This window comes from Salmo salar, chromosome ssa14 (genome assembly GCF_905237065.1).
Source record: "Salmo salar chromosome ssa14, Ssal_v3.1, whole genome shotgun sequence".
Lineage (NCBI taxonomy): Eukaryota > Metazoa > Chordata > Actinopteri > Salmoniformes > Salmonidae > Salmo > Salmo salar.
In genome coordinates, this window is record NC_059455.1 from 23,097,168 (window position 1) to 23,119,989 (window position 22,822).

Here is a 22,822-nt window from a genome sequence, read left to right on the forward strand (position 1 = left end):
TATGTCATGTGTCAGCTTTTGCTTGCAGTGTATGTGTATACACAAGCTGGACTTGTGTATAGTAGAGGTTGGGGGTCGAGAAGCAGAAAGGAAGGAGGAAAAAAAAGGGAGGTAGAAACAAAGCCCCCTCACAGAGTGCTAGGCAGATGTGCACGGGTCATCCACCAGCGGTCTTGGTTGATGTCATGGGGCTAGAACGCAGCTCCGTGGTATGGCATGTATACAAACACAGGGAAACACATTTAAACTTCTTAAAGGAAATTAAAGAGCATTAGCCAAATTGTTGGTTGATAAATGCTACAAAACAACATATTGGTAAAGACCTTTATTATATTCACAAATCATTTAAATGCTGGACAAATCTCCAGTTTGAATACAAATCAATTTAAAACATGAACTGTTAACATAGTTTCATGGAGATCTATGGTATGTAGTGAGAGGCTTTACAAGTTAGAGGTAATGTTTATGTACCATTAAATGAAAGTCAGCAGAAGGGAATTTATGCCCAATTGAACCCTTGCACAATAATGAGTAGTTACTGCATGATAAAACTTGTTAGAACATTATTTCCAAGTGAACAAGTAGAGGGATGTTCCTCTCAGCAATAACCTGATTTGGGTGACATCCTTGCCAGTCGCTCTCCATCAATGGCAGACTGCAATGCCAGGACCGTGTCTGTGAAAAAAATAAAAATCAGCCAAGGCCACAGTGTTATAAAAGCTAGATAATACTTGGGATCAACATTGGCTTCAGACCTCAGGTTAGGCTGAGAATCTGTTGTTGATGGAATTACAAATGTAGCTGGTTTGTTAACACATCCACACACCCAGTAATTTTCTTGCGTAGTCCACAATATCAGTTGCCCCAGCCTCAATGTCATATGATGGCATCTCCATTAGCTTGATAATGTTACTTGCTCCCTGTACAACAGATAACAAGACAGACAGTTAAATAAAATAGTCATTACACAGTATCATTTCAAATTTTTAACACTACAGTTATTTGTTATTTCAAGTCCAGTTGCAGTGATGAACTTTTCAGCCACTTGTCCTTTGGACAAGTAGGACAGATTTTTTTACTTGTCCAAAAGCTCAAATCACTTGCTCCCTCACCCCCAAAAAAAGGTCTAACACCATGGACCAAAAAGGTGATTGAAAATGTTGTATGATGCAAGGAACCACTACACAGAATAACCATTAATATCACTGGTATTGACAATGGTAGGCTGCTGGTCTCTGATCCCATGTACTATAGATCTCCTGCCGTTGAGGCCTTGAGCAAGGCACTTAAACCCCCCCCCCCCAAAACTAAATAACAGCACTGACAGGCTACTGTATAAAACGCATTGGGTGCATCAACCCTTTATCTGGAGAGCTACTGGGGGTGCAGGCTTTTGATCCAACCATGCTTAAACACACCAGACTCAGCTTATCTGTTGAGCAGCTGATTGTTCAAGCAGGCCTGGAGCAAAAGCCTGCACCCCCAGTATCTCTCGTGGATTCTCCAGGAGGGTTGGTCACGCTGCAACATTATTTTACAACCAAGTACTTTTAGTCTTATAAAATAATTCCCTCATTCAACCAACTAGGGATCAAATGGCTAAGGTGGACGAGGTAGCTAACAAAAGACGTTTATCTATTGGTAAGGTTACATTTTTCGGTGCTCATGGGAGATCTTGACAGCATAGGAGTTACTTGTCAATTAGGCTATTCCAAGAATATTTTGTCAGAATTACATGGCTAGTATTTAATAGTGGAGAATGCTAGCCAATTTTGAGTGCTTGAGAGACTGTTTTAGAACCAGAGTATGCAGCATTGGTTTCATCAACTGTGTTTTGGCCAGTTGCAGTTAAACAATAGTGCCAGTGAAAAGTTATTTTAGGACATGGGACATGACATTAATGCATGCTAACAGCTAAATAGTTAATTAGTGAGATAACCAGTTCAAAACATAGTGTAGGTTGGCTGGTTATCATCTAGTTAGTCTGCTGTATGTCATTATTTTACCTGTTGCACAAATGTCTTGTTCGCTCACTCCTCTGGTGCACTGACTCAAACGCAGGTGATGCACACACTATGACTTTTCCAGGATTTTCATTGTTAACCAAAACTTTGCTATAACTGGGCAAATAACTCACTAGCAATTATCAACAAATGTGCAAACGCGGCTAGGCTCATTTTGACCTCAAAAACACATCTGGCAACTGCATGATTGAAAGACAGCTCGTGACTGTCAATGCAGGCCTACAATAAATATACTCTGATGCGTTCTGCAGAGATTGAGAGGACAGTAAGTAAAACATCACATCTGTAGGACACTTTGATCTAATTATGATCGGAGTAGCCTAATTGTTTGACAGCGATTTTTATTTGTTTTTTTTACTTGTCCGCTCAGACAACTTAAATCTATAATCTGCCTGTCCAACAATTTGTTTTACTTGCCCTGGACAAGCATTAATGTCAAGCCCTGCAGTTGCATCAAATTATATTGCAATTTGGGACAGAGGTATAGGTATACCGTCAACTCCTCGTGCACCCTCTCCTCCAGCTCAGAAACCTGGGATATGGCCTCATACACGTCAGTCATGGGTACAATGGAGTCCTGCAAAGACCAGAAGTTAATAACATTCTCAGTTTAGTACTAATATACATATTTTTTTAAAGGAACTCAGACCAGCTTTAAACGTACTCTTGAAAGTAGTAATAGAACGCACAAGGTGCAATTTCAAAGTTGGGTAGTGCATCAGCTCCTCGTCTGCCATTGCATACTTTAGAGTTATTTATAACCGGTCAGAAATGTCCAGATCAAGTAGCCATGTCATCTAACGTTTTTTTGATTTCGTTTTTTTTAGCCCATAGATATTGTTGTAATGTTTTTGTCACTAAAATATCACATGAATACACATTAGACTTATCAAAATGTATATAATTGCAATAAAAAGTTTGCAGGTTTAAAGCTAAGTTCTCTCCAACAACAAGAGGGGGGGTTTTAATTTGACTAGGCAGCCAGTTAAGAACAAATTCTTATTTACAACGACTGCCTACCCCAGCCAAACCCTAACGACGCTGGGCCAATTGTGCGCCGCCCTATGGGACTCCCAATCATGGCTGGTGATACAGCCTAGAATTGAACCAGGGTCTGTAGTGAAGCCTCCAGCACTGAGATGCAGTGCCTTAGACCGCTGCGCCACTCAGGGTGTGAACAGTTTGTGTCATGAACAGTGCTTGTGCCCATAGAAATAGACATGGCACGTGCACAGGGTGGGCACGGGATGTTCCCCAATGCTGGAAGAGCCCCCCCCACCAGAGTGAAAAAGTTTGGGAACCCCTGCTATAACACACTGAAGAACAGGAAGTATCCGGCATGATCTCTTTTTAAAAGCCTCATTAGCACAGTCTGTCCTCTGAGGACCAATCAGTGGTAAGCAACTAAACAGGGGTTGCATCTTATTCCCTATATAGCGCTCTAATTTCAACCAGTGCCCATGAGGGGCCCAGGGTCTTTTGAGCTCACCTCTTCTGATGAGGAGCTGTCCTCCACTTCCATCTCATCAATGTTCTTGGGAAGATCCGCATCATTCATCTTTAACGTTCCATTCAGTTCCTTCACTCTAACAATAAATAAAAAGTTACATTTAGGCCTACTACTGGAAATTCCGATCGATCAATTGTTTTGACAGTACCTGTCTGCATAGCGTAGTGTGTTTACAGTGGAATCGCATGAGGACATTCCAGGAGACACCATTGCAATCTGGAAAATAAGAAAACCAATAAACAAACAATAACATTATGGCAAATATTATGTCTACCGTCTAGTAATGTAGGGAGAGGGAAGGCCAATATTTTAACTTTAAATAAAACAATGTTTAAAAAAAAGAAAATGGTGAGCACATTTTCCTTTTCAAGAGGGAAAAGAGGGGGGGGGACCACCACAGCTTAGCCTGGTCCCAGATCTGTTGCTTCTCGTGACAACTCCATTGCTCTCATTATCAAGCACATGTGCATCTACAGCTAAAACCCAAAGAAAGGAGACAAGCCTTACCATGCATGTCCTGGAGTTCTCGCCGATGAAGGAGTCTCGGAGTACCTGTGTCAGCTTGCTCATCCTGAAGGGGATGTGGTGGCTGTCCATCCCCAAGGAGCGAATGCATTCCTACAGGGAGAGGAGGGAGCAAGCAGGGTTTAGACTAGGGGTGTCAAACATACAGATCCCATTAAATCCAGCACGTGGGTGGTTTGTGCAAAAAAAATGTAATCATTTGTTTATTATGAGAGAAATGACTAAAACCTAGGGGTGAACACCTTTCCCATTCAAGACAACTCGATACATAGGCTCAATACGATGAACGTTTTGGTTTGAAACGATTCAGTGCGATTTGGTTTGATTAGAGAATGAATCGATGCGATTTGGTTCGATATGATTCGATGCAGTAACATCTAATTCATTTTCCATTCCAAATCTGCTGCTGGGCCTCCTGAGCTGGATCTGTCCAAGCTGACTTCTCTGCGTGCGTAAATGATGCATGTCTATACTACTCTATGTAGGCACCTAATCTGAGCCCATTACCACCAAAACATTTGAATAGAAGATTTGTAATGTTTGAATCTATAATTCAATCGATATTGAAAAGGGAATCTCATGCTTAACTGAATACTTGTGGCCATTATTACGACGCATGTCATTAATTTCACAATGTAAGAAATCAACATTTGAACAATGGACAATTGCTCTTTTGGATGGCAATTTATGAGAATTCAGTGTAATTTTCTTTTATCGGCATAAAACAGTATATCGGCAGATGTATCATATAGGTAAGCATATAGGTAAGCTTTAACCCCCAAAATCCGGTCACAAAAAAAAAAAAGAATTGGTCAGGCTCTACTCCGGACCTCGGGGAAGATCGAACACAGCCTGCAAGGCAAAATGAGTTTGACACCCCTGGTTTAGAGTGAGTAAGGAGCTGCAGCTCACAGCATGGTTACATTTAGAAAGAAACCCTCCACAGAATTAGCTCCTCACTGAATATTCTCAAATCATACACACTTAAACTCATTTTAGGTTAAGATATTTTTTACATTGATACCACTGGTGACATTGCCAACACATTTCTGAAAGGTTTTGCTGTACATACAGGTGGTGCATGCCTGCTATATGATCATATTCACAAAACGGAAGAAAACTGACCGCAGAGGGACTAACTGAACATGTCCAATAAAAATAAAAATGTCAGTTTCCATTTTCCGTTGCAGAACGTTTTGCTACCACGTGTGCACTAATGAATAGGACCCAGGTAAAAGGGAAGTCTAAAGAGTGAGAATGAACAGACAGTAGGCTAGTAGTTGTATTCACCTTGAGAGCCAGCAGGCTGCGGTTGATCTCGGCCGTCTCTACGAGGGTCTGTCTGTTGCTGCTGCGAACATCAATGCCCCTCTCGTTTCCCGCCAGGTCCACCAGGGAGAACTTCCCGTGCACCTGGTTCCTCCTCCGCAGGATCACCTGCAGGATGGCGTGGGAGCGAGACGAGTTGGCATTGGCTGACGTCTGGCCGGACGTCCTGAGAAAGAGGTGTGTCAGATCATTACTCCCAAGTTATTCACTACGCTGAAGTTAATATATCGGCAGGGGTGAAAGTAAAGTGGTGCGGTACGTCAATCCGACAAAAATAAATAGTGGGGGTACGCCGTACCGGTAAAAGATAAGCCTGTCACAATAATGAAAACAAAATGTCAAGAAAACTGTAGGTTAATAAACCATTAGTCATCATTACCACAAGTCAGAGGCATGAAAAATTTGCGAATAGACTTGAATGGGTGGTATAGTTTACACTCCAACATGCGATGTGGTTTGATGAGAACATTGACATTTTGCCAAGGCAGAGATGAGTGGCCGAAAGCGAACGGGGACAGCAGTGGAGGCATTAATTCTGTCCTGATGACAATCGCCAAATGTCTTTACACGTCTCTTTCCATTGACCTATTGTTTGGAGGCTTGAAATATGTTGCGAGTGAAGGAACGTGCGCGGGTAGTCTAGTAAAAGGAGCCCTTTGAAGTTACTGACAATCAGATTAAAATAATGTGACTGGTAATACATTTTAAAAAGTCAAATCTTGATGACTCGGCCCACAGACATGCTATTGAATTAATAGGGAATTTAAATAGAACTCTATGATTAGGTCCCACAGCAGGCCCGCCCATTAGGCAGCTGCCTAGAGTGGCAGTTTGATGAGGGCGGCATTTTCCGACCTAAAAACTGACCAACAACACATCACATTATTCTGCCCAAAAACAATGACAACTTCTCACCCAGTGGCATTAGGGCTATATAGATGAGCGCTGATGCCGCCCCATGATAAGCAGTGCCCACTTTGCCAAAGGCAGGGTGCAAATATTTAGCTTGTCCATGCCCAGCAATCCCTTGGAGAGGCGTGTTGGAGAGACGCAGCCCTGCAGTACTCCAGCAAATTCATTTAACATAGGCTAAATGATGTAGCCTACAGTAGAAAGAGTATTACCATATGTGGTTTTTCTGTAGCACATAGACTGGAGACCAAATGTATTACCATATCACCAGAGACATTTTTTAAATCATTAACTTATGAGGAGAGTGTGCAGGAGAAAGTCAACTAAAAAGGCAAACATCAGCTTTGGAGCGGATGTGGCATAATCAGAAGTGGAAAGCAAACAGTGCAGAAAATAATTCATTTAAACAATAGTCTTCATTTTAATTTCGACTTAACTAACAAAAGGGCTTTGTTGGAGCTTATTTCTTCCTATAAAAACACAAATTAAGTAGGTCTACCTGTTTGACAGACTCAATTTAGCTATCCATAGATTTGTCAGTATAGCCAAATCCTCCAATACTATCACCATGCACTCAGTATAGACTGAGGACTTGGTGTTTGGTTAAAACCAGGACTCTAAATTGTGTGAGGATATGCCATACCCTTTCTTAAATAGCAAAAGGGACTTCATATTTTGAAATAAATAAAAAAGTATCCAGATAATATAAAAAGTGTTTTATAACAATGCTTAACTCCATGATGCCCGATGATAGAAACAAGCTTTAAAATGGCCACAAAAGATGTGACTGATGCATATGGGGATATATTGATTAGTTTCTATGACTTTCTGAAGCGGAGCTGCAGCCTTAAATATTTTAGGAGATCAAATGTACTTTGCTCTTTTGTCCCCATTAATTGAGCTTTTCACTTTCTGAAAAGAGAAGATGCTTAATGATTGAGAAAATCAATAATAGGATATGTCATGGATATTGAAATGATTTATATAGTCTACTAACCAGATGTGTTAAAAGTAGTTTAAATTTGTAGCACAGGCATATGAATGGGCTGCTATTATGTTGCTCTGCTGCCTATTAGGTGAGAAATAAATTGGCCCAAGACCAAACCTACTGCCAGCCCCTGCTGTATCCTACAATACTCTAGTTTAGCGGGGATAGGAGGGGGGCAATTTTGTCTCTTCTAGGGAGGCAGAGCGTACAGGGCCATAATGCCGCAGTTTTTAAATTTATTTTTTACAGTGCACACACAGGAGGTCCCATACTGAGAAGAAATGTCTGGAGACAGGAAAAGACTTAGAGAAAAGATAAGCAGTGCTCCGATGCAATGCTGCTTGCTTTTCTTTCCTCTTCTGAGAAAGATATTGGTGCCATATGTCAAAAAACAACCAAGAACACAACACACACGGTTTACAAAGTCAAGAGAGAAAGATAAAAGGGGCCTGTTCAGGAGGGCGCAATGTTACAGAACGTTCAGATAGAAAAGTATAATGTAGAACAGATAATCGTCTATCAAGTAGAATAGGTAATCATGTCAACCATAAGAATTTGTTCTTAACCGACTTGCCTAGTTAAAAAAAACATTCATTACGCTTCTATCTGTAAAGTTCTGAGTGTTCAACCTCACTGAACACACCCTGGGTGGAGTAAAAAATAAAAAAAAAAAAAAAAAAAGTAGTGTGTACCTGCATGCACTGCCCATCTCAATCATCTTGATGACGTCTTCAGCACACGAAACGTACATCTCCTGCAGGCCGACCACCTGGACCTGTTGTTTCTCATCCTCTAGCACTCGCAGCTTGGCCTTCTTGTTCAGCAGATCAAATACCTGAGGAGTAAGCAAGTGTGTTAGCAAAATGTCAAGTGAGTCTTCTCTACACTTTTGTCCTATTATCATGGATTCTCCACCCAAAGAAAACGTCAACCATCCAAACCACCAAGCTGCTTGAGGAGCACTGTGAGCATTTCCTTCTCACCTTGCTGTTGTAGATCTCAAAGAAGGTCACGTAGGGACACAAGTCCAGACTGGAATATCTCCTCTGCTTCAGGAGGGCGAACACATCCTGAGCTGAAGAACAAATAAGAGGAACAAGGAGTTACAAGACACTGAAAGACATCATTGAACTATGTCCTAAGTAAAGGTTATTCACATATAACCTTCACGTACAAAACCTTTTACTTTGTATCTAAAATGTGAGGTGGACAGATCTATTCCTTAGTAGTGATCTCAGAAATATCTAGGACTATCAAAATATTTCCTAATCAAATAAGTTAATTGCACGCGTAAACAGGTTAGCAGATGTTATAGTGGGTACAGCAAAACACGTGGTTCTAGCTCCTAACAGTGCAGTAAAAATGTAAGACAACTACCAAAATCTATTTAAAAAAATTTAAGAATCAAAGGATACCTCATAGGGATGCGCATATTTCCCTTTAAAGACGTTTCAGTAAAAAAAAAAAAAAAAAAAAAATTGGTTCAATATGATTCAATAGGTGTTGCATAAACATCTAATTTCCATTCTAAATCCATATCTGCTCCTGATGGAGCTTATGAGCTAGGCCTCTCTGAACTGACCGTGTGTGGAAATGATTTATACGTCTATGGTGCATGTAGGCACCGGAGCTGAGCCATAAGGGAAACTTGGTATCTAGCCAGCAGCGTTGCAGTTTAACACAAACCTGTCTTGCCCATTCACTCTTTCCAAGAGACTGACCAGCTGAATGCTATGATCCCTTATTGATGTCACTTGTTAAATCCACTTCAAATCAGCGTCGATGAAAGGGATTTTTAAGCCTCGAGACATGGATTGTGTGTGTACCATCGAGGGTAAATGGGAAAGACAAAAGATTTAAGTGCCTTTGAACAGGGTATGGTAGTCAGTGCAAGGCACACCGGTTTGTGTCAAGAACAGCAATGCTGCTGGGTTTATTAGGAAGGTGTTAATGTTTTGTACACAATCCATATCTCAAGGTTTAAAAATCCTTCTTCAACCAGTCTCTTCCCCTTATTCTACACTGATTGAAGTGGATTTAACAGGTCACATCAATAAGGGATCATAGCTTTCACCTGGTCAGTCTCATGTAAAGAGCAGGTGTTCCTAATGTTTTGTACACTCAGTGTATAGCACAACTTAGGATTTCACACAGTCTCATAAATCGAATGGTTTAGACCTTTTGGAAGTTGACAGATTCAGAGAGAGCTAATCTTGTTCTCTCAGTTGGACCATGCAGTACGGGTGGCAAAAGTATCCCGTGGCAGATGGCTATATAGGTCCGCTAATACAGGACTATTAAAGTCCCAGTGTGCTACTTTTGTGAACAATATATATATATATATATATATTTTATTAATGGTGTGATGCAGCACCCCTACATCCCACAGCTGTGCTTGAAGATCAATGACTGAAAGAAATTTAAGCAAAACAATTACATGAACCCGTGATTCGTAAAATTTGAATCTATTTTCTGACCGTTGCATGCTACATTTGGATCGGTTAGGAGTCCCACCTAGATCAATACTCTCATGTCTTAAACATGTGAACCAGGGACCGATGCGTAACGGTGAATTGTTACATCCCTAATAACTAAGCCAAAAATGTAATGTTGTTGAAGCCAATAGCAGGGAGACATAATGAATTACCTGCCATGGCATAGATCCCTTTCGCACTGTTCTGGCTTTTCCCTGAAAAATCTCCTCCCATTGTCTGGATGGGGTAAAAGACAGGTACAAATTTTACATGACATGTTAAAAAAAATCTGGTGGACTTTGAGACAAAACTGCTCTAGTGTCAGCCTGTCAGGTAAACGGTAAGACTTACATGAGTTTTACCACTTCCAGTTTGTCCGTAAGCAAAACAAGTTGCCATCCCACCGTCGAAGATGGTCTGGACAAGGGGCTTGGCAGTGAACCTACCAGTGAAAAATATTAGTATATAACCATCTTGCAAAAACAAGTAATGATGATACAAACTTCATACAAAAGAACATACTTGCAAAGGTTATTTGAACAGAATTTAAAAATTGTAAAAAAAAAAATTTAAATCAGCAAATTGTAAAATAACCCTGATAGAGAAAAACAGAACACTTGTTTAGAAACCAATAAATGTGAATACCTGTACACTAAGTCATTGGTGGATGACTCGTCAAAGGAGTAGTCGAAATGGAAGACCTGGTTGTCAAGGTACTTTGTCAGGTCCACTTTCTGCTTGGGCTCATGAAGGAGCAGCGTTCCATTACCAGGGATAGAAACCACATCAATATCTTTCTTAGTCACCTCTAAGACAACCACACATAGAAAGTCAACATGAGAAGCTGCTTGGTGGATACAGGTCAGTCAGATAAAAGTTTTAGTTTGGTCAATTAAAAGTAACCTTTATTGTTGAGAGGACGCTTGCGAACGCACACACAAATTCTATGAGCTTCAACCTGTGAATCAAAAAGAAAATGACATAGCTGATAAACACTAGTTAAGAAAGGCCTCCCACATTTGAATTCTTCTCCTCCATCTTACCGTATCAGACAGAGATAAAGGGAGTACTTCCAAGGTCTCTCTAAACTCTTCAATCATCTGGTAAAACTGCTTGTTCGGTCGATTTGTGTCTTCAAACTACAGCGAGCAGAAATACATGTAACAGAGAAAGTGATGGGTAGTATTTAATATTGCCAATACATTAGTAAAGGCTTTTAATGTGTCCACAACTTCAAATGAAAATAAAAGGAGGAAATTGACAGTACGTCCGATCTACAAAAATAATTAACGCAGGACATGGGCCAATAGTACTAGGTAAACAGACAGTGGCCGTGTCTTAATACCCATACTAGAGTACTACATACTCAAACTGCAAACTAATTTCGGTGTTTGATCTAGTAGAACCCACTTGTCTTTTCCAACTCATGTGTTTGGCAACAGCTGATAATCAGATAAATTGACACGCTGTACCAAAATTAACAAATGGCGAAGTCATTGCAAGTACACATTAGGAGTACCATTTTCAAAATGTCACATATTATAAAACTTTATTTTCTCGCATACCATTTAGTCATGACCTCGACTAACCTGTACCCCCGCACATTGACTTGGTACCGGTAGCCCCTGTATATAGCCTCGTTATTGTTGTCATTTTATTCTGTTACTTTCTTTTTTGCAAATATTTTTTTTTTAACTCCATTTCTTGAACTGCATTGTTGGTTAAGGGCTTTTAAGTAACATTTCACGGTAAGATCGACACTGTTGTATTCGGCGCATGTGAAAAAATGTTTATTTGACTAATATGGGTATTCGGACATGGCCACTGTCTCATGTGATCAAATCTCTTACTTTTCCTTTCTTGGGCACCATATCCAAGCTCTTGACTGCATTGGACAATCTTTTGTTCACTGGTTTGCTCATGTCTTGGGGTAGCACTGATCTCCGTCTGCCTGATAGAGTGAAGTATCTAACGTGATGAAGATGCTCACAAAAGACAGCAGGGCGTCTCATACTAGGATCAGGTCCCCCGATCTATTTAATCTTATTCATTGTGATCTACAAGGCAAAACTGATCCTAGATCAGCACTCCTCTTATGAGGCTATTTAAAAATACAGGCCCAGGGAAATTAACATAGTGATGTGACTCAAAGTTCCTAAAGCTCACTTGAGGTGACTGAGGAAACACTCTTGGCCTCATTCTCCTTCAGGGCCTCATTGACTGGGGGCAGGACAGCAGTTGGTCTCTGACTGTTCCTCTTCCTCTCTCGGTTGGGTACACCTGGAAAATGAAGCATGATGACAAAGGTGAATATCAAGAGGTCTCGAGTCACTGAGTGAAGCATTCAGAGGGTAATGGGATAAATTATGCCAGTATGTTTGTGCCTTCATGCCAACTCCTTGTCACACCAAACAAAGGCTTGACAATGACTACAATGGAGTTGGCAAGAGCACAAACAGATCTGGGACCAGGCTAAAGGCAATAAGTCAGAAATCATTGAGGCACCCCCCACCTGAAGCTTTGAGGACAGAGGGTGGATACTCTGAAGACTGGGAGTCATGCTTAGTCTTAGCAGCAAGCTCAGAGACAGGAGCAAGGGTCCGGAACAAGCATGTCTGCCGTGTAGACTTTCTTGGAAGTGAAACTGAGAGGAAATTAGTACATTTACCACTACAGTTAAATGAAGTAGATTAATAACTCCTGTTCATCATCCTACTGATCCCAACACTAGACACCAAACCATAAAAATAATGATTTATATGTAGTCCTATTAAACAGATGGCCACCTTCATACCACCACTAATAAGTGGGTTCAATTTTAGTTGGGTGAATCTGGCATGCCATAATCAAATGAGAATTGCAGCAAATGCATTCTTTTGATTTCAACACAAGCTGTAAAACAGAGATGAAGCAGAAACAGTGCCGTGTTAAAAAGAGAAAAGCAGACAGTAGCTTTGGGAATGACTTCAGTGCTTATTAGAAGGAATTATGGTGAGTTTGTGGAAACAAAGAACACATACTACTAGTATGCTAAGAAATAAGATCCAAATCACTGAGTCTGCATTTCACTAGAAAGAGTGATAGTAACAGACTGCTTACGGTCACTATTCGAATTATATAGACATATTTACACGGTCTTTTGGAACCCATCACATAAGGAACCCTTCGTCACAAAATGGCATTCTTTACTGAACAAAAATATAAAAACAACAAGTGTTGGTCCCATGTTTCATGAGCTGAAGTAAAAGATCCCATACATTTTTCACATGCACAATTTTGTGCAGAAATCTGTTTACATCCCTGTTAGTGAGCATTTCTAATTTGCCAAGATAATCCATCGACTTGACAGGTGTGGCATATCAAGAAGCAAATTAAACAGCATTATCATAACACAGGTGCACCTTGTGCTGGGGGCAATAAAAGGCCACTAAAATGTGCTGTTGTGTAACACAATACCACCGATGTCTCAAGTTCAGGGAGCATGCATTTGGCATGCTGACTGCAGGAATGTCTACCAGAGTGGTTGCCAGAGAATTGTAATGTTAATTTATCTACCATAAGCTGCCTCCAACAGCATTTTAGAGAATTTGGCGTCACAACCGTAGACCACGTGTAACCACACCAGCCCAGGATCTCCACATTCGATTGGCTGGGCCTGGCTCCCCAATGGGTATCTCCCCAATGGGTATCCCCATCCATAGATTAGGGCCTAATGAATGTCAACTGACTGATTTCCTTATATGAACTGTAACCCAGTAAATTCATTGAAATTGTTGCATTTATATTTTTGTTCAGTATAGTTTACAGGTAACTGCCAAAATAAATGAAACACCAACAAAGTGTCTTAATAGAGACGTTGGGCCACCACGAGCCAGAACAGCTTCAATGCCCCTTGGCATAGTTTCTATAAGTGTCTGGAACTCTATTGGAGGGATGCAACACCATTCTTCCACGAGAAATACCATAATTTAGTGTTTTGCATTCTAGTTGGAAACAGTACACTCCACATTAATCAGTTATGTACAGAAAACATACGGTCCCACTTTTGAAACAAGGGCATGTCCACTCAACCCCACTAGTAAGTAAAGACAAGAGTAAAATTATTGTGCACCTGAAGATGGAACCACATAATGGCCTGTATCTTCAAATCAAGGTATCACACTGCCCACAGGGAGCCCCATTCTGATATTTTGCCCAATTATTGGCAAAAAATCTGATCTGATAGGTCAAAGGCCCAATTAGTGTCAGAAGATCAGAATTTGGTTGCCTATGTAAACACAGCTTAAAGTATGTGTGGAAATAGGCCTATATGATGTGATTCCATCTCATATAAAGTGATTTAGCATATGATTTGCTTAGAGAAGAACATGCATTGCATGCAAACCTGTCTCCTCAGGAGGACCCGCTGGAGTAGAAGCTTATGAAGGAAATATCCAAAATTAACCATCAAACCCACACCAATGAAATCCACACTTAAGACATACTAGAACTAGGCAAAAATCACTTACGACTGGAAGGAGGAGGGACCCCGGATGAACGAAGACGGCTTTCAAATTTCTGGAGAAAAATCACACAGGCAAACATCGCTCCTGACGTTAGGACCACAAACTTTCAAATGAATGTACTTTGAACCTCAAGTTCCTAGGTCCATCCCTAGAGTACACTTACCTTCTCTGGAAGAGCAGGTATATTAGCTGGTTTCATGTGCTCAAAAAGCTCTTTGTTCAGGGACCATAATTCATTCATTTCAAGCTAAAGAGCAAAGGGCAGGAATAGTAGTATGTCAACAATCAGTTTCAGTTGACAAGACTTACAGCACATAGTATCTTTCATTGATCAAGCTACGCTAACATCCGTTAGTATTTTGTTAATTACGGCACCGTTGACATGTCAGCAGTAAAGTTTACAAGATGGAGCATTTTCAGTACAAAGCAAGAAGTGTGACGATGCAAAATGCATAATCATGACACTTGTTGAATTGTACATAACAGGCTAAACTCCACAGTGAAGGAAGTTCACCACAGAGTGGAATTTAGTCCAATATCTGTACAGGGATGAAAACTGGTGAGGGCCCAAAAAGGTGTCACTTTTTTCTATTGCACTGAAACATGTAAAAGAAATCCCTGATAGGGGGAAATACAGGTTAACTAATTAAACAAAGAATATGATATACATGATCAGTCTGTGTGTAAAATAAAAAGTGGTTAATGTGAACCTAACTCACAGCTAAACAAATGTTATAAGCAATGTTATTTGTTGCCTAGACTTCACTGCAAATGACACTCAAGCCTTGAGAAAAAAACAATACACTAAAATTGCTGTTAGCCATGACAGCCTTTATAATAGAACGCTTGTGGCACTTGGGAAAAAACATCTTAAGTAGAAATAGAATGAAACAATATTTTTGCTCTATTATAGTGGCCATTATAGTAGACGTCGATCAAGTACACAAGGCTACATGTGTGCAAAAATAACATTCAACGAGTAAAACATTTAATAATCCCCCCCCCACACACGCGTTACTGTTACACCATGGCCTTTTTTGCCTTTACCTCCCTTATCTCACCTCATTTGCTCACATTATATACAGACTTATCTTTCTACTGTATTATTGACTGTTTGTTTTACTCCATGTGTAACTCTGTGTTGTTGTGTCGAACTGCTTTGCTTTATCTTGGCCAGGTCGCAGTTGTAAATGAGAACTTGTTCTCAACCTGCCTACCTGGTTAAATAAAGATTAAATAAATTAAATAAAACTGTCAAGTTCAACACAACAAAAGCAATATCTTTGGGCTACACTGCATTGTACACTTTCTGCCTGTGGACATCTGTTCTACAATGTGCCAGCAGAGCATGATACCCTTTGTTGGCATAATTGATCTCTTTCAGGCAGAGAGTACACCTGGCATAACTCTTTTAATCCAATGAATTGAAAAAGTGAGGAAGAGGGAAAGTGTGTGGTGTTCCTTTCACCTAGTGGCATCCAGCTTAAGCCAGGCCCAGCTCCACTTGTTTAAAAAGCAACATTTTATTTTCACCTAATTCTCTCATTCTGAAAATTAACCACATTCTGTAAAGGGAAAATATTAGTTAATTAGCTAATTAACAGTCACACAGAATGCCAGGGTCCAGTAAGCAACTAACACGTTATAACTTGAGGAACGGTGTTGTGCCGAAAATCTCCCCTCTGCCAGAATTCTCCACACCTTTGCGTGAAAGCGCACACTCAAGTCAATGCTGCGACTTGCTTGCTAGTTGAGATTTCTGCCCTTCACTCCATTGTCAGTTTAGCCAACATTTCACTGATCTTAGTAGCAGAAAGCATTTTTATTTTATTTGTGTTCTTCAGTGCAGCTGTCAATGATCACGTTAGGCTGCGTTTCATTTTATATGCCGGTTTGATAGCGGGGGAGGCACTAGTAATGTCCGCAGTTTTCGTGTTTGGCTATTAGTCTATTTATAAATCTCTTTGCCAAATTGAAATGTTTATTGCCTGCCTACATTTTAGTCCCTCTATGTTTAATACAACACACACATGAATTATTCATTTTGGTTGCCTATCCTGACATGAAGTTTGTTCTATAGAAAGTATTTGACTCTAGTAACAAAAATAAGGAAATTAGAAGGGGGGATTTCAGCAAGGCCACCACCCCACCCCACTTTGGGACTACAAGGCCCCGCACACTTCATAATCATTTTGGTAGCTCATGTTGACCAATAGTGTGCGCCACAAAAAGTATTTGACTCTAGCCACAAAATTAAGGAAATTAGAAGGGGGGGGGTTCGGCAAGGCCATTTTCTTGCCTGCCGAAATCCTCCCCCTCTTCTAATTTCCTTAATTTTGTGGCTAGACTCAAATACTTTTTGTGGCACACAGAGTCAAATACTTTCTATAGAACAAACTTCACGTCAGGATAGGAAACCAAAATTAATAATTCATGCATGTGTGTTATATTAAAACAGAGGGAGAAAAATGTAGGCAAGCAATACACATTACAAAACAACTACTAGTCGAATAAGACATGGGAGAGATGATGAATTTTGGCAAAGAGATGTATTTATAGACTAATAGCCAAACCGAAAACTGCAGACATTACTAGTGTCTCCCCGCTATCAAACTTCCATAAAAAATTAAATGAAACGCAGCCTAACGTGATAATTGACGGCTGCCTTGAAGGACACAAATGCTTTCTGCTACTAAGATCCGTGAAATGTAGGATAAACTAACAGAGTGAAGAACAGAAATCTCAACTAGCAAGCAAGTCGCATCAAATGAAGAATTGAGTGTGTGCGTGTTCACGCGAAGGGGTTCGGCACAACAACCGCAAGGAGTCGTATAACGTTACCAGTTAATATAATAGCGAATTGGTTTGGTTACTAACGTTAGCTGTCTGACTTCATTAGCCAGCAAATTTTCACAACAATGAACTCAATTCTTTGATCAGTAAAGTTGGCTCTTGCACAACATTTATCTGGCTAGCAAATGACGTTGGTCACCTATTTTGGATTCAAAACTGCGAACTTCGCCAAAAGGTGACTAGTTTGCATCCCTGAATCAATCTGTAACATAGATAAGGCACTTGTCTTGCTCTCGAGCCACTTACCTCTTTTCCCCTGCAAACAGATTTCTCAAACCATTCAACCATCACAGTACGCTTTGTGGAATCCACAGTTTTGACATTTGCAGGATGCACTCGCCCTGTAAAACACATTTACAAGTAAGTAGTAATATCATGTAAATTACACCCCGTTTGCTAGGCCACACCAACGCCCTAGACCAGAGCTACAGTTCTTTCAGAAAGTATTCACACCCCTTGACTTTTTCTACATGTGTTACAGCCAGAATTTGAAATGTTGTCACTGGCCTACACAAAATACCCCATAATGTCAGTGTAATTATGTTTAACTTTTTTAATTTATTTTTTACACAAATTAATAAAAAAGTAAAGCTTAAACGTCGAGTCAATAAATATTCAACCCATGTTAAGTCAAGAGTAAATAAGTTCAGGAGTAAGAATGTGCTTAACAAGTCACATAGGTTGCATGGACTCACTGTGTAAGTGTTTAACAAAGGTGTAAAGTATTTAAGTAGTAGTTGAAAGTATTTTTACTTAAGTAGTTTGTGGTATTTACATTTGACAACTTTTACTTCACTACATTCCCCCCCCAAAAAAGGATGTACTTTTTACTCCATACATTTTACCTGACACCCAAAAGTACTCGTTACATTTTTAATGCTTAGCAGGACAGGAAAATTGTTTAATTCACACACTTAAAGAGAACATCCCTGGTCATCCCTACTGCCTCTGATCTGGCGGACTCACTAAACACATGCTTTGTAAATTATGTCTGAGTGTTGGAGCGTGCCCCTGGCTATCCGTAAATTGAAAAAATAAAATAGTGCTGTCTGGTTTGCTTAATAAGGAATTTGAAATGATTTATACTTGAGTATATTTTAGGGCCATTTGACCAAGGAGAGTGATGGTGCTGCATCAGATGACCTGGCCTCCACAGTCACCCGACCTCAACCCAATTGTGATTGTTTAGGATGAGTCCGTATGAGTCCGTATCTGATATGACCACCATTTGCCTCATGCAGCATGACACATCTCCGTTATAGAGTTGATCAGGCTGTTGATTGTGGCCTGTGGAATATCGTCCCACTCCTCTTCAATGGCTGTGTGAAGTTTCTGGATATTGGTGGGAACTGGAACATGCTGTAGTACACATCGATCCAGAGCATCCCAAACATGCCCAATGAGTGACATCTGTTGAGAATGCAGGCCATGGAAGATATGGGACATTTTCATCTTCCATGAATTGTGTATAGATCCTTGTGACATGGAGCAGTGCATTATCATGCTGAAACATGAGGTGATGGCGGCAGATGAATGGCACAACAATGGGCTTCAGGATCTTGTCAAGGTATCCATGTGCAATCAAATTGCCATCGAATAAAATGCTATTGTGTTTGTTGTCCGGAGCTTATGCCTTCCCATACCATAACCCCACCATGGGGCACTCTGACGTCAACATCAGTAAACCGCTCACCCACACGGTCTGCTATCTGCCCGGTAAAGTTGAAACCTGGATTCATCCGTGTAGAGCACTTCTCCAGCGTGCCAGTGGCCATCAAAGGTGAGCATTTGCCCACTGAAGTCAGTTATGACGCTGAACCTTTTGTCCCCAGTACAAGGTTCGCCTGTGTAATGATCATGCTTTTTAATATGCCACACCTGCCAGGTGAATGGATTATCTTGGCTATGGAGAAATGCTCACTAACAGGGATGTAAAGAGAAATAAGCTGTTTGTGCATATGGAAAATGGCAGATCTTTTATTTCAGTTCATGAAACCAACACTTTACACGTTGTTCAGTGTAACGTTAGGTCACCTAACTTTATCACTACAACGGCCATAACTAGTAAAAACAAATCAAAGAATTGCTTCATTATCCTATAGTTAGCTGTGTCTACTAGCAGATAACTTAACCACACAAGTAACGTTAACCGCACATGCACCAATAACAATACGCTTTTCGATTATCTTGAGTGGCATTCAAGTAGCTAATTAAATTCGTCGAGTTTAACTTATTCACGTATAACTTACTGACATGCGTTAAAGTGTATTACAACAAATAATGTTGTTCATATTAGCTAGGTAACGTTAAATCATTTGGGAGGTAAATCTGGCTAACTGCAACACTAACAAGCGAAATAAACGAACATAGCTAGCCAAATTAGCTCACCATCGCTTCTTTGGATGTTGACTGAAAGCCCAACAAGAAGGTTCGCCATAGTTGAATCCATGTTAATGCGTGAGCTCACTTGCCAAGTTTTTAAAAGTTATTTACATACAACCTAACATGAGCTGGCTACAGTCAAGCACCAAACAAATCCCAATCAACCGCCAAATGTTTGAAATCCGTTTCTCGTCAGCGGATGAAGTAGAAAAGGGTGATGCTGATTGAAGCAAGGGCGTTCTCAAATATTGCCTATCAGAAAAAGTAGATCGGTAGCCAGATATCTATGTGGTATTATTGCATGTTTTATTAAGCTCAGTGAGTCTAACCAATAACGATACATTTGAACTAATATAGTTTGGACATTGTGAAACATTGTTTGCGTTTCCTGTTTTAAATACAGGTATATGATGTAATGTCATACATAACCACAGTGTGGCAGTAGCTAGCTACTATACAATTTTGGAACCTCTGTCGCTACCAATTGCATGGCATGTTTGTTTGGAACCTCAATAATCAACCATTTGTTACTTTGACTCATTGCAAAGACACTCATTATTTGCTTATTATGTTAGTGTAATAAGTGCATAGGCCTTGAGCTTGATACTCCCAGCCCTGCCTGACCCCCCAAATGTTTTTGGGATCTGCCTTTATGAGGACATCCTTACATTTTTCAGTGTGAATTGAGGGTAGTTACTTTATCTGCCATTTTATCCAGTTGTTTGGGATAATACAGTCATTTTGTTGGGCAATATGGTCAAACTAAAGGGCTACAGTTTGTTCTCTCCTTTATTTGTGGGTGGGTTTGAAAAAATAACTATCCTAATCCATACTTAAAAGTGATTATAAAAAACTATTTACCAATACAGAATGGCCATGAACCATGAAAGCATATTTCCCCTGAGATCAACTAACTGTGGATGATAACCTTATGAGTCTAGATTAGAGGTAGATTAGACTCAATCAAAACCGAACCTGGCCAGAATAGACATATTGTAGCTAAGATTGGGAACAGATGGACTGCGCTTTCTCTGTCAAAACCTCACTGACATGAGTTACAGTATTGGGGAGGGGGTGTTTACTTCATTGAACTCAATGAGCTGTGATGATATTGTAAACATAGTTAGTGATTGCAAATGTGTCTAATAAAAACATTGCATTCAACCTCCCAAATTATTAATGCACTGTTTTTATTGTCAGAAACCACAGAATTCCATGCCTGCAGCTGCACCCAGACAACCTATGATGCTCAAATAACATTAACTTTATGCAATGTATTTATGGCTGGTATAGCTCAGCATGATGCTCAACTGCTCTGATCATTGAAGCACATGCTCTCTCCTGCAAACCAAATGTAATGAATACACAAAGAAATAACATGAGGATGATGGATCTAATAATCAACAAAAGAAGCCCTGTTTTACTCCTCGACGTTCATAAAATTAATGATTATGACTCTAAATGAATGAAGTTGCATTTATGTTACAGTAGATTAGTCGCTAAATGAAGTCTGAGCTGTAGACGTGTGTGATCTGTTACTCAGTCACAGGCAAATATTTACACTGCTTCTGTGTGTGAGAGCACAGGGAGTCTGACAGGATGTGCCAGGACTTCAGTGAAGTACAGTAACAGCAGTGATGTGTGGCCACATGCATGATCTGTTGTTCCCATCATGCCATGGGAAGTAGCCATCTACATTGGCGGGGTGTTGTGTGTGTGAGTCACTCTCTTGTTTTGTTTTTTAAATGTATTTAACCTTTATTTAGCTAGGCAAGTCAGTTAAGAACAAATTCTTATTTACAATAACGGCCTACACCAGCCAAACCTGGACGATGCTGGGCCAATTGTGCACCACCCTACGGGACTCCCAATCATGGCTGGTTGTGATACAGCCTGGAATTGAACCAGGGTGTCTGTAGTGACACCTCAAGCACTGAGATGCAGTGCCTTAGTCCGCTGCACCACTCAGGAGCCCTTGGATGATGGATGATATATGATATCCGTAGAAATGACCACACCCATTGAAATGTCACCTTCAAATCTTCAAGCTACAGTAGTTATACTGTATGACCCCTTCACTTCCTTTAATAGTACTTCAAGTTGATCAAAAAATATATTAAATTCCAGTCTTAGAAGAATGACAGATACTTGAATGACTGCTAGAAAATCAATATTGTTGTTTAGGGTGAAGAGTGTCTGAGGAAGTTCCTTTTCCCACTTCAAGTGATATAGACCTATTCTGTGAGGTAGCATTGAATGGCTATAAGTGTAAAAAGTGTTGTGCAACGATATTGACCAGGGGTTTATGATTCTCCACTCCTGCTGAGGTGGGAATAGTTTTTTTGGGGGGAAGAGCCTATGAGGAGAAAGGTTGTGTCACAAATGGCACCCTTTTCCCTATGTAGTGCACTACTTTTGACTATGGCTCATGCCCTGGTCAAAAGTAGTGCACTACTTAGGGTACAGGGTGACATTTTGGACGCCTTTATGCCTGAAGTGGTGTGAATGAACGTTACAAAACCCTGTGAACAAAACCAGCCAGTGTGATCTGAGTACTTAAATCTGTGTCTTATAACTGGTTTAGGCCCAGAATGCTAAACCAGCTTTCTATGACAAAATTATGCTATATAAAATCTTCTGCACAGTAAAAACTCAAGGGATTCTACTCAGGGTTCTTTCACTGACATAAATACACACAAGAGGTAGATTATTTTGATTGCCGAAGCAGAGCCAGTAGCAGAGCCAGTGATGTCATGAATCTTAAACTCATCTTTTTAGTGGATTTTGTGACCATGAAAGACGACAGTTGTTCTTTCATTACAGTTCGGTCTTGTATGAGAACTGAGGAGTGAGCTGGATTGATAGACCAAAATAGGTTCTGTTTCTACTAAATCTGCGTGAGGCCTATAAGACAAAGTTCCCCCAACCACCCTCTCTTGTACACATTTTTCTCTGACACCATCGGAAGATGAGACATTGAAGACAAACATGATCATTCAACAGAAAATATTTGTTTTCCTTTCCTGTTTCCGTTTTATTGGATTTCTTCACAGTTCGATTGATTCCTTCCAACCCCTAAAGACAAAGACAGATTGCTTTTTTATTGCTGACTAACCCATGTGCTGTTGATTTATGGCTGACAAAGGGAAGAGCGAGGCCAGGATCCGTATCCATAAAGCGTCTCAGAATAGGAGTGCTGATCTAGGATCAGTTTGGCCTTTCAGATCATAATTGATAAGATTATCTGGACAGGTGGGGTCCTGCTCCTAGATCAGCTCTCCTACTCTGAGATGCTTTGTGGATACAGGCCCAGATCCAAC

The 22,822-nt window shown here is 40.3% G+C and overlaps 1 protein-coding gene across 2 annotated transcripts; it reads right to left on the reverse strand.

The window, feature by feature from the left end:
• Positions 1–310: 310 nt before the first annotated feature.
• Positions 311–19,812, reverse strand: LOC106569084 (kinesin-like protein KIF2C). 2 transcript variants are annotated; one of them, XM_014140072.2, is made up of 22 exons: positions 19,509–19,812; positions 17,367–17,461; positions 14,431–14,514; positions 14,271–14,319; positions 14,147–14,179; positions 12,275–12,406; positions 11,929–12,042; positions 11,613–11,713; positions 10,806–10,901; positions 10,666–10,720; positions 10,408–10,570; positions 10,114–10,204; positions 9,936–9,999; positions 8,272–8,363; positions 7,981–8,123; positions 5,350–5,554; positions 4,042–4,152; positions 3,683–3,750; positions 3,514–3,610; positions 2,518–2,601; positions 827–920; positions 311–675 (listed from the first exon to the last, which is right to left on the reverse strand). In XM_014140072.2, the coding sequence occupies exons 1-22, from the start codon at positions 19,567–19,569 to the stop codon at positions 599–601; spliced, it is 2,109 nt and encodes a 702-aa protein (XP_013995547.1). In that variant the 5' UTR covers positions 19,570–19,812; the 3' UTR covers positions 311–598. The 2 variants fall into 2 exon arrangements, with proteins under 2 accessions (XP_013995547.1, XP_013995548.1); XM_014140073.2 differs by lacking the exon at positions 14,147–14,179.
• Between the last annotated feature and the right edge of the window lie 3,010 nt (positions 19,813–22,822).

Bases quoted from the DNA above. Each gene is read 5' to 3' on its own strand.
- LOC106569084 (XM_014140072.2), bottom strand. From the start codon at position 19,569: ATGGATTCAACTATGGCGAACCTTCTTGTTGGGCTTTCAGTCAACATC. The intron at 11,714-11,928 runs GTGAGCTTTAGG...TCACTCTATCAG, and splicing joins TGTTTCCTCAGTCACCTCAA to GCAGACGGAGATCAGTGCTA. The intron at 3,611-3,682 runs GTACTGTCAAAA...ATTTATTGTTAG, and splicing joins ACACTACGCTATGCAGACAG to AGTGAAGGAACTGAATGGAA.